The sequence below is a fragment of the Ursus maritimus genome, unplaced genomic scaffold, assembly GCF_017311325.1.
Source record: "Ursus maritimus isolate PB19 unplaced genomic scaffold, ASM1731132v1 scaffold_9, whole genome shotgun sequence".
NCBI lineage: Eukaryota > Metazoa > Chordata > Mammalia > Carnivora > Ursidae > Ursus > Ursus maritimus.
This window is the reverse complement of record NW_024427107.1, coordinates 18,273,378-18,285,879: the sequence shown is the minus strand read 5'-3', so window position 1 is coordinate 18,285,879 and position 12,502 is coordinate 18,273,378. Positions and strand designations below refer to the sequence as shown.

The window sequence follows — 12,502 nt, the reverse complement described above, 5'->3', positions numbered from 1 at the left end:
TGTTTGTTCTAACTTCTATCTATTTTTGTCAAAAGATTAAAAATTCTCTTACTTTGTTTTAAATATGTAGGGAAATGATCAAAAAAGAGTAAAACTAGTATTTATTACACCATGATTTAAAACATTAAAAAGTCTTATTTCTTTGTCAAAAAAGAGATATTATGGGTAATTTGGATAGTCCTGGCCTTCTCATTATTTAATTTACATGAAGTTAGCATATTTTTTATGCTGTGGCAAATTGCCATACTCCTTTCTTAATTTGGATCAGCTTCCAATATTTTTTCCTTTCCACTTTCAACATCATAAAATATCTAGTAGATATTTATAGAGTTCCTTTAATGTGAAATGTTGATGACATCTTTTCCTGTGGAACATCTTCCTCTTTTCATCACAGCCATTTTTCTCATTTATGTCCACAAGTTTGTCTTCATTGAGTTCCTCTGGCTGCATATATAGCGCTGAATGGTGGCAGTGTCAACATTCCTGTTATCGGCTATTTCTTCTATAGTTCTACTTACATTTGATTCAAATTTCACTTCTACATTATCCCTTTTTATTCTTTTGCTACACTTTAATCTTTGTTGGCCCATTCCCTCTTACCATTGTCCATTTTTGTAAAATGCCACACAGGTGGGAAACAAGGGGCAACACAGCTACACTTTGCTGTCTGTGTGTGAACTGAAAACTAGAGTCACCCACTGACAGACTTTAAAAGTCAGTCATAGATGTTGATGCCCATCTGTGATTTACATAATGATTGGTAGATGAAAGATCTAACACTGGTAACTAAAATTTGAACTGCACTTGTTAGAGGACTGATGTTATTTAACTAAACTCTGATAACTGAAATTTATGTATATTGGAACCCTACACACTGAGGACACCTGTACTTTCTTTTAGTAGATCTAGGATTATTATATAGTAGATTTTAATAATGCCACAAAGTTTGTCCTGGCCTCTATTCTGTTGTTCCTGAGTAAATACAACCAACCATTATTATTAGACAATCTCAGTATAAGAGTTCTAGAAATGAGATGTGGTATTATGAAAAAGAAAAGTGGACATGCACCGGATATTATAGTCCTGCTGGTGACACAAAGCATTTCAAATATTTATATTTTGTTAGAAAATGTAGATTTTTAAATCATCACCTGCCCTGTTAGATTAATCCGTGGGCAGTTCTAAGTCTATGTTAAATATGAAAGCAACTAGAATTTGAAGGATTACCATATGATTTTCCAGTTCTCCATCCCTCATTCATAGAACATTTTTGCTTGTGTTGCTTTCAAACTATTATTTAGTTACCATTTTGTATTTAATGAGCTTCTCACAGTATGACATCAAATGTCTTTATAGATCAAGCTCCATTTTGAAAATTTCCCTAGAAATTATACTGCTTTAATTAATTTTCCTAGTATTAAATTTTAAATACTTTCTTTGTGTTGAGATGTAACTACTTTGGTACTACAACTCTTTTCCATCCTAAGTAATTTTCCTCCAGTACAGGTGAGGATATTCTTCGGCTTGACTGGCAATTGTGCCCTTCCTTTGGCCTCAGCTGTAACATGACTTCTTCTCCCAGTGTGCCCTTTGTTGAATATGGTTGTTATTCTTAGGTCCCTTATAGTGATTCTAGAACAAAAACAAAAACAAAGAATTTAAAAGCTATCTTTTTCAAATCCCGTAACACCAATTCTCAAAAAAAAAAAAAAAAAAACTCTAACATTTCAGGTTGTCATAGGGGCCTAAGAAATGATACTTGATCAAATCCAAAAACCGTGAAAAGGAGGGAAACTCTTTAGCCTGACTTTGTCACACTACACAAAGACTTTAGTGATTGTGAAGTTTGTCTTCAAGTTTAATGAAAGTGTATTTGGTAAGTTTGGGTATAAGACAAACAAATATTTATGGGGAAATCAAAATAGTCTTAGCAGGTGATGAATATCAAATAGATTCATTCTTTGTCTCTCTTCAGAAATTCCCTAACCTTGGGGGCGCCTGGGTGGCGCAGTCGTTAAGCGTCTTCCTTCGGCTCAGGGCGTGATCCCAGCGTTCTGGGATCGAGCCCCACATCAGGGTCCTCTGCTGGGAGCCTGCTTCTTCCTCTCCCACTCCCCCTGCTTGGGTTCCCTCTCTCGCTGGCTGTCTCTGTCAAATAAATAAATAAAATCTTAAAAAAAAAAAAAAAGAAAGAAGGAAATTCCCTAACCTAATACCAAACATATTTTCCTAGCAAGATAATATTCAAAACTTCTCTGATACTTATTTTTCTGGCAAAATATTAAATCGATGAGGTGAGTGTAGTACCTAAAGGCTGCCACACTGAGGCATGTGATGCATTGTTTTGCAACTGGCTTTCAGATCACAATTACTAGTCTTCCTCATAAGGAACAATAGTAGTCTAGAAATTAAACTTGTAAAGCCCAGATGGAACTTGATTAGTAGGCATCTCCTTTCCTGTGTGTATGGGTGGTGTAAATTGATGGCTAAAAAGAGTCCCACACATTAGAAGGAAAGCACACCCCCTACTTAATGGTAATCATATGTTAGAATAATAGGAAATAGTCACATGGTCATCTTTTTTCTAGAAACTCCACCTAAACTACAAAAGAGAAATGATCTGTCCTATTACTTAAAGCATTCAAGCAAGGAGATCTCTCAATTGTCCTATTCAGTCCTGAACAGTCATTACATTGTGATCATTCTTGCTTTGTCTGACCAGATGGGGAATGGCTGCAATTCTTAGAGAGTTATAAAAATCACAAATATAGCATATGCAATACAATGACACCCTGTTTATTTGTCAGAGAAAGAACATGTTCTGGCAAGTCTTGGAAATTAAATCCACTCCAGAATAGAATACCAGAAAACAGCTTTCTAATTTAATACATAATTTGAATATAAAGAGCTTTAAAATGAGTCCATGTTAATGACCTCAAGATAAATAAAACAAAATTTGAGAAAATTATAAGAAAAAAGATCACAAATCTAAAATAATGTTCTTTAACACAATTCTCAGTGATTAAGAAAACAGACAAATTTTTAGCAAGAATATAGAATAAGCAATGTAATGAACTTAATCTACTAAACACATATAGAATCCATACCCAATAATCAGAGAATACATCTTCTTTTCAAGCCCAATTGAAACATTTACAAAAATTGACTATACACTAGACCACAAAACAAGGTTCAAGAAATACTTAAGAGTCTATATCATACAGACCAAATTTTCTGACTATAATGCAGTTGTTAGAAAGTATTTATGAAAATGTGACTTAAAACTCATATGTTTTAAAATATAACATGTTTAAAGAAATGAAGGAGAATGTTCAATATTTACAACTAAATGGAAATAAAACTATTATATATCAAAACATATGGAATGTAGCTACGGTAGTACTGAAGAAGAATTTATAGTTTTAAATAAATATATTACAAAAGAATAAGATCTCCAAATTAATGAGATAAGCTTTCAACTCAAATTAGAAAAGGAAAAAGAGATTTAGCAAAAACAACAAACAGCAGAAACCAATGAAACAGAAAGCAAAGATATAATCTTTCTTATCATATCTTCATTTTATATTTAATTTTTGCTCTAGGCCTCGATGGTTTGCTCCCCAAATAATGAGTAATATAACCCTGATACCAAAACCAGACAAAGACAAAATAAGAAAGGAAATTACAGGTCTATTACAGGAATATAGATGTAAATATTAGCAACTTGAATCCAGCTAACAAGAATACATATCATAACCAAAAAAGCTTATCCCAGGAATGCAAGGATGATTTAACAGTAGAAAATTACTAATCAAAATTGATTATAACAACTATATGATCCTGTTAATATATGAAGAAAGATTATATGCTAATTCAACATCCATTAATGATAAAAACAACCTAGCATAGAACAGACATCTTTAATGTGTGTTCAACCTTAATTTCAAAATCAATGTGAAGGGAGAATGATCAAAAATAGGTAAGGCAATATTAAAGTAGAACAACATAAAGAGACACATCCTACCAGATTGAACAGATTCTATATAAACCGTAGTGCAGTTTTAGTGAACAGATATAAACCAGAGTGCATTAGAGCAGTTCCATGCATTGGACAGAGGTGGCATATACACTCACTGGAGAGATGAACCATCCACATGAGTACAGTGGCGTAATTTCTTCCATAGCAGAAAAATAAGAAATCCCAACCTCACACCATGTAAAAAGTCATTTCTAGGAGGTTCAAGGCTTACATTTTAAACAAACTTTAAAACAACTTTTTGAAGAAAATACAGGATAACATCTTTATGATTTTTAAGGCAGAGATGAGTTCTTAAATAACACTTTATACATACAATTGTGATCAAAGTTTTTGTATGACAAGGATATGATGAAAATAGGAATCAATAAGCTACAAGAAAGGAAGATGTTCAGGATGCATATAACCAAGTAAAGGATTAATATCCAGGAGGTAAGGAGAATAAATAGAGTTTAATTTTTTTAATGGGCAAAAATGAGTGAGCGATTTATAGAATCACCTATTATATAAAAGCTGTTCAACATAATTTGTAATGAGGGAAATGCGAAGTAAAACAACAAAAGCACAATTTCATACCCGTTAGATTTTTTTTTTTTTTTTTTTACTAAAAGCTCAACGATATCAAGGGTTAGTAAAGTTGTAGAGCGGTGGGAACTCTCATTCACTGCAGATGAGATATTTATATATCCTGTAATGATACCAAAATATTTGGGTAATTATTTTGTCTAAAATTGAATGTCATCTTTAAAAAAACTGATTTTACCAAAGTGTGTCTAAATAATTGCTTTCTTAAGCAGCCTAAAATTTAGCCAGTTCTGAAATACTGTCAGAGGTTACCCAATTAATCTGTTTTGCTACCTCTGCTAAAACGTATCCCTAACAAAAAGTTTGAGATAAAAAGCTCAAGAACGAATATATGATGTGGGTGAACAGTGGGTTAAATAGGTGATGGGGATTAAGGAATAGACTTGCTATGATGAGCACCAGGTATTGTATGGAAGTGTTGAATCGCTAATATTACACTGTATGTTAACTAACTGGAATTTAAATAAAAACTTTAAAAAAATAATTTAAAACATTTTTATTTTAAAAAAGAGTATATAATGTCAAAGAGTATAATTCATATTAGCTCTTACTTTTCAACACAATATATTTGGTATTTCCCATGGATGAAAAGGATTTTCATATATTTTTTTCTAACCTGTATTTGGGATCCATTTGTAAGAAATATGTCACCTTTGTCTTTTAGGCTCTTCTAACATATAGGAGTGACCCAACCATGAGAAAAATGTTGAATCATCTGTATTTCTATATCATGCCTGTGTTTAACGTTGATGGATACCATTTTAGCTGGACCAGTGTAAGTCACTTTGCCTATCCAATTGAAAAGAGAGACTAAATAAATAGAAAACAGCCATAGAACAGGAAGGAATCCTAGTGGGCAGGCAGCCTAGTGATTCCAGAATGACAAAAGAGACCTCCACTCCCTGTCCTATCATAGCAGCAAACTTCTGTTTAGAAGTTTGGCTTTGCATGAGATTCCATATAAGTCAATATTTCTCCTTCCAAAGAAATTGTGAAAAGTCACTAGTCTAGCCCAGCTTATTCAATTTTGCTCGAGAAGAAATGAGCCCAAGAGAAGCTAAGAGATAGCAAGTGTGTGGCAGAAATTGGAGCATGAACCTGGGTCTCTACTGGTTATCCAGTCCTCTTTCTATTCCTTGGATTTGTCTGTTCCCAGAGGAACTCTCCCCACAGTGCTGTGATTCATTCACCAATTGTGTACTAAAATGCATGTGAACAACCTTTTGAGTATTTTTTCTACACCTACTTTCTTAATTACACCTAGGATCGATTTTGGAGAAAAACAAGGTCAAGGAACTCAAGGTTTCACTGCCGTGGAGTTGATGCCAATCGTAACTGGAAAGTGAAATGGTGTGGTAAGTTGGAAACTAACTGCAATTTGGATCCAGAGGTTTCCACAGCTTTCACTTTCAAAAATGATGGGCCCATTAGGACTCCAGTATAAGACTGATGTTTTTCTGTATGGGAAAACCTAATAGAGAAAAACACAAATATGTACATTGTAGCTATAATTTGCAAAAGAAAATGAAAGGGATTTTTAATATGCAAATATCGAAGATTTAAATCTGTCAACCCAAACCTGAAAATTGAAAATTTAAACACAGATGTAAAAGCAGAAAACTGAGGAATATTGGACATTCAGAAACTAAAACAGAACTGTGGTTTGTGGTATAAATCTGGTTAAATGTTTGCATCCTTTCATTGAGAACATGAGAGTAACTCTGATCCTGCTTTCATCTGTCTATGATAATCAAAACTACCAAATCCTTGTCTAGAATCCACCTATCTAAGGTCTCATACATTGATTGACCACTCACGTGGCAAATATATTTCCACTACATTGCACCCTTCATTAATACTTTTCAAGTGAAGAGAGGATGTCTTTTTAATGAAGGAAACTCTTTCAAAATAAAGAAGCAGGTAGGTACTAGAGAGGGGAAGGAGAGGAGGGAGAAAATTAGCCCTAGCTAGTATAGAGGAGGCAAAACTTCCCTTCTACCCACCTTGGGTTTTCAGCGGAAGCTCTTAAACAAAAAGGCAGATTATCAAGAGAAAAACAGATTATTAACGTGTGCGGCACATGTCACACAGGAGAAACCTCATGAAAAGTGACTCAGAGTGGCAACTTAGAACTCTGGCTTATGCAGCATCTTCAGTAAAGTTGTAGAGAAATGACAGGACAAAGGAAAGTAGTTTTGGGCTTCCAAGGGCAGCAAGCTGTGGGTAGGTAAATATATGGGAGGCAACTAATGGAGTAAGGTTGTTTGCAGATTCCTGTGGTGCTGTCTCTAGGATGATTAAGTCTGTCTCCAGTAAAAGGAGAATTTATATCCTCTCTTTAGGCAGAAAAGGAGAAGGTAGAGAGAGCTTTTCCTGCATTTCCTGCTGCTTAATTGCATTCAGCTCAAATTAAGTTTTACATCAAAGAGGGATATTTTGGGGTGACATATTCTGGTTTCCTTCACTAGTATCATACTTGGGTAGGAAAAGTATTATCGAAAGGCAGTTGTAAGGAGCTCCCCCTTCACAGAGTCCTTGCTTAGCTCCCTCATTCTATGACACTGGGTTCTGCATTAGACAGCACTTCTCCCATCCTACCCACATCAGACAGAGCAACTGAGCACGTGCTTAGACGCCTCCCACACATCTTCTCCGGGCAACCTCCCTTCATCAGTTAGAATTAGCAAATAAGAATATGGCTCTAGAATATTACAGACATGCTTTGATTCTACCATTAGCTCAATGATTTGGGTGATGTTTTTTATCCATAAATTTATAACAATAACTTCTACCTCATAGCATTCTTATGGGAATTAAAGGAATATACATATGTTTAATGCCTAATTCAGTTCTAGTTTCAAACAGAGATCTAAATATCAGTGATCTATCCCTTCTCCCCCAAGCTACAGAATAGTCAATTGATCTCTGAGCCTCAGGTCCACTGTTAAAATATTTCTTTCCTTCAGGAGAGTGTTGTGATGAGAAGCCATAAGGTAACCTTAAACATGTTCACAGTTATGAGAGATGAAAAGCATCATGTTAATACTATAAAGCGGTATTAATGATGGCTGTTTATATTTTAAAATTTTTTCTTCAGGGTGCCTGGGTGGCTCAGTCGGTTAAGCTTCTGACTCTTGATTTCAGCTCAGGTCATGATCTCAGGGTCAGGAGATCAAGCCCTGCATCGGGCTCCACACTCAGCAGGGAGTCTGCCCAAGATTACCTCTCCCCCTGCCCCTCCCCCCGCAACCCTCTCTCTCTAAAATAAATAAATCTAAAAAAAACTTTCTTTTTCTTCCACCTGGACTGAGACAAAAAGCTGTTCAAATTAACTCCCTAAGACCACTCATTTTTTAAAAATTCTTTTTCCCCCCTTTCTGATGTGACCATTTTGCATGCTCATAACTGTGTGTCCTATTTCACTAGTTGGCAGGTATGTGCCTCCATGTATGTCATACAAATGATGGCCGCAGTCATCTGAGCGAGTGCTCTGAATGGGTAACTAAGCTCAGGATCGCTAGCAGGCCAGCCAGCTCTGTCTGTATAAAGTTAGACTCTTGTTTATATCCCGTTACAAACAAGTGTCTTGCTTTCCATTGTTCTTTTTCCTTTACCAGCTTTTTCCTTCACACATAGGCCTTCACTGATTTCTTAGTTTCATCTGCAGCCCTAACTAGACTTCCTCTGATTCTTCACGTTTTTGAATCATTCTGATTCTTCCTGTGAGTCTGCACTCAAGATGTACAAGGGGATTATGTCAAATGTCAGTTGCAAAATGACCTTGATAGATGGTTGTAAGTGATATGGAAATGCAGGCAGCCTGGCTGGGATCATCTCTCCCCCCGCAAGGTGTCCCAAGGGGATGCCGCTGATCTGACAGGTAGGCAGATGTGGCCTTCCTCCCTCACAGCACCGTCTCCCCACAGCTATTTGCTTGGTCCAGGGGACAGTGATCCTCACTGAGGGAACCACTCTTAGGTCAAGAGCCCAGAAGTAATCGTAGTCCCCAAGTGAACAACCAGAGTATAAATGACGTAGAAATGCCCAGGAACGTCCGGGACCATTGAAAACACTGTAGAGTCAACACTGTACTGACAAAAACAGCTGTTTCTTTCTCTTAAGCCAGTGAGTCTCAAATTTAAAGAGTAGAACATGAAACTGCTTTTTACCATGAAAAATCCATGGACTCCCACACAACAATATTACACTTCAGTGCATTTAATGTGGAGTAGACAGACAGCTTAGAGCATATGAATGGAAACAGGTCCATCTTTTCAATACTTCATAGCTTCCCCTGGGGGCCTTCAGGCCATGAAATGAATATCATTGCTCCAAAAGTAGATCCAGCAGAGAGAGTCATCAAGTCAGAGTAGTGGTGGGAACCAAGAACAACTATACAAATTTTATTCATTACTTTGCCAATGTTAATTGAGCTCATACTCTCTGCTAGGTACTGTTGGGGGGGGGCTCTTTTTTCCCTTTTTTCCTTCTTCTATGCACTCTTTTTGGAGAATGCCATGAACACTGCCTCTTCCAAATTGGAATAAATCCAGGAGACGGGCAAAGAATTTGGATGATATCCATATTTCAGCTTTAATCCCTGAATAACTCAAGTGTTGCCTAAAAATAAATTATTATCAGGACAGCCTACAGAATGGGAGAATGTATTTGCAAATGATGTATCTAATAAGAGGCTTTTATTTAGAATATTAAAGTAACTCTTACAACTCAACAATAAAAAAACAACTCAATTTAAAATGGACAAATGATTCAAACAGACACTTCTTTAAAGAAGATATACAAATGGGAGTAAGCACATAAAAAAAATGCTTCACATCATTAGCCATCAGGGAAATGCACTTCAAGATACCACATCACACCCACTAAGGTGGCTATAATAAAAAAGACAGACAATAACAAGTGTTGGTGAGGGTGTGGAAAAGTTGGAACTCTCAAAGTTGCTGGTGGGCATGTAAAATGATATGACCACTTGGGGAAACTGTTTAGTGGTCACTCAAAAAGTTAAACATAGAGTTACCATATGACCTACCAATTCCACTCCTACATATATATCTCAGAGAAATGAAAACATTTCTCCATACAATGTTTATACATGAATGTTTATAGCAGTGTTATTTATAATAGTCAAAAACTGGAAATAACCCAAATGTCTATCAACCAAGGAATAGATAAATATGGTATATCCAAGTAATGGAATGCTATTTAGCCATAAAAAGAATACATACTGATACAACATAGATGCAACATAGATGAAAACATTATGCTAAGCGAAATAAGCCAGTCATAAAATAATATTGTAGATTCCATGTATGTGAAATGTCCAGAACAGGCAAATCCATACAGAGAGTAGATCAGTGGTTGCGCAGGGCTAGGGAGAGAGGAGGAAAAATGCTACTGAGAAAGGGGTTTCTCTTTGGGATGATGATAATGTTTTTGGAATTAGACTGTAGTGATGATTGTGAATATACTAAAATTCACCCAATTGTACACTTCAAAAAAGTGAATTTTATTACCATTTAAGAGCAAGTTAGGCATTTAATGAAATATAACTCTTCTTTTTTAGAACACTCAATTACCTAATATTATAAATTAAGTATACTGTGGAGAAAACCACTTTTTAGCAGTATAATCACATATGCCCCTCTACAGATGTCCTTCTCCCACCAACACTCCCTCGCCCTATCAAAAAAAAGGGGGACCTTTTTTGATTGGGCAAATGTTTCAATAGATCACCTGAAATGAAAGGGAAACTACTATGTACCGGTTGTTTTCAGCCAATGCCTCTGAAAGAACAATGGATGGTCACTGGCCTGCATTTTAAGAAGATGAGTTCTTCCAGCTGAAAGGCTTTTGCATTGAACCTGAGCTGAATTGCTATAAAAAATATAGAGACTTTCAGAGACTAAATTTGGGGCAAGGAGAGAAAGAACAGGGGGAAGTAACACTGCTGGAATACCTAGAAAGGGACTTTTTGGAAGTCAGAGATGTCTAATGAGAATTTTAATTAAAATTTCCTGTGAAGTAAGCAAATTTTCTTCAGTATTCCATAAGCAGCATTGGTAATATTCAGTACGGTCTATTTCACTTATCAAGGCTTTGTGGAATTGGATCTGCTATTTGGGGATGTGAGGAACTGCTGAGTCTAGCCTCCAAGGAAGCTCAGGGAGAGAACTAATCCACGTCAAATTTTCAGTAGTATGGAATTCGTAACAGGAATGCACTGCCTGATAAGACAAGAATTGGGTAACGTCTGGCTAAGAATGATGCATAGATGGAATTAAAGATCAACAGGATGGTTAAACTGGACCCTTATGATGTCTGCCATCTCTGTGCTTCGAATATCTATTAATCCAATTTTAAATCAAAACAAATATATTGAACACCTGCTAAAACGCAAAGTGCTGGAAATTGTATCAGAAAGTCCTGAATGATTTAAGGAGTACTTATCTAATTCCCAAGGAATTACTTGGGATTCTGGAGAAATATAAATGGAAAATCTGTTGACTTATCCTATTATCTTTACAACCAAGTTAGTGTAAAAAGATGTATTAGTCACCCGAAATCTTCCATGGAAGTTGGTAGAGAAATTTAAAAATTAGACAATCAATGAGTTAGTTATTATGCTTGTTGTGCTTTTTATAAAGAAAGCAAAAGGTATAGAATCCTAGAGATTTTGAAATTTAGATCATATGGAGTTTGCTCATTGGTGTGTATGTATTTATCATATAATTGTTATTTATATTTATTATGCTTAACGTTTATTAAGGATTCACTATGTGCCAAGCATGTGCTAAGGGCTCAAGATTATTCTTCCATTGATAGATGTTGTTATTATCCCTATTTAACTGATAAGGAAACTAAAATTCTGAGAAATTAGACTTGCTTCTAAGTACACACAAATTGAGCTACAGTGAGAAGCCAAGTTTGACTGACCCTGTTTCAAGCCATTATATCTGACCTTTTAGGCACCAGCTTACAATGAATGGTCACTCCACTTTGTTAAAAAGTTAAACAATGTGTGGTTGCAAAGGAATAGTTAGATATCAAAATAATAATAAGACGGGGACTGTTTTATTCAAAATTATCAAACATAGACAACAGGGAAATGGGGAATGGATGGTAAGAGAGGAGAGGAAGGTTTACAGGTGCTTGGGGGGGGTGGTTTTGGTTTTTGTTCGTTTGTAGAAAGAGAAAATGTGTGAGCCAGGAGGGGCAGAAGGAGAGAGAAAAAATCTTAAGCAGGTACCACGCCCAGCACAGAGCCCAACACAGGGCTCGATCTCATGACCCTGAGATCATGACCTGAGCCGAAATCAAGAATTCCTCCAGGTACTATTTTTGATATTGGGCCACTTCACACCATGCAGGTAGTTTGAATTTACATATGATATCAGGTATATGACTATGAATTCTCCACAGAGACATTTTCCTCCCAGCCAGAACTTGGTATCTTCCCATAGAGGCAGATTTTTCTGCAGCTTTCATTGAAAGTATCACCCTTTGAGGGTCCCACGTATATGCCGGGGTCTTATTCCCCCTTCCTGCATATTAAGGATCCAAATCCTGATCCCCTGCCTCCACCACATGCAGCCACTGAAACAAGACTGAGCCAAAAAACACCCCAGGAATGGCTACAGCTTTTGCTTCAGCTATTCTCATTCCAACTCCCTCTTCATGTTTGTTCCCCTGGGAACATTTTTGAGAATACTGCTGTGTATTTAAATTGCTTTACTGAACATTCAGAGAGGTTTATAGCAGGAGATTTTATCACAGTGTCTGGTACAATTCCATCATATTGCCAGAAAACCCAACTATCATTTTAGACATTAACACAATTGGAATTAGTTTAGGCCTCAATTC

At 36.2% G+C, this 12,502-nt stretch overlaps 1 protein-coding gene across 1 annotated transcript in view; it reads left to right on the top strand.

The window, feature by feature from the left end:
* LOC103681273 (carboxypeptidase A6) overlaps window positions 1-6,065 on the top strand; it is a 284,439-nt gene extending 278,374 nt beyond the window's left edge. The window contains exons 7-8 of the mRNA XM_040625646.1: window positions 5,286-5,396; window positions 5,886-6,065. Coding sequence (XP_040481580.1) covers window positions 5,286-5,396; window positions 5,886-6,065 — 291 coding nt within the window. The remainder of the gene's footprint in view (window positions 1-5,285; window positions 5,397-5,885) is intronic.
* Window positions 6,066-12,502: the final 6,437 nt, after the last annotated feature.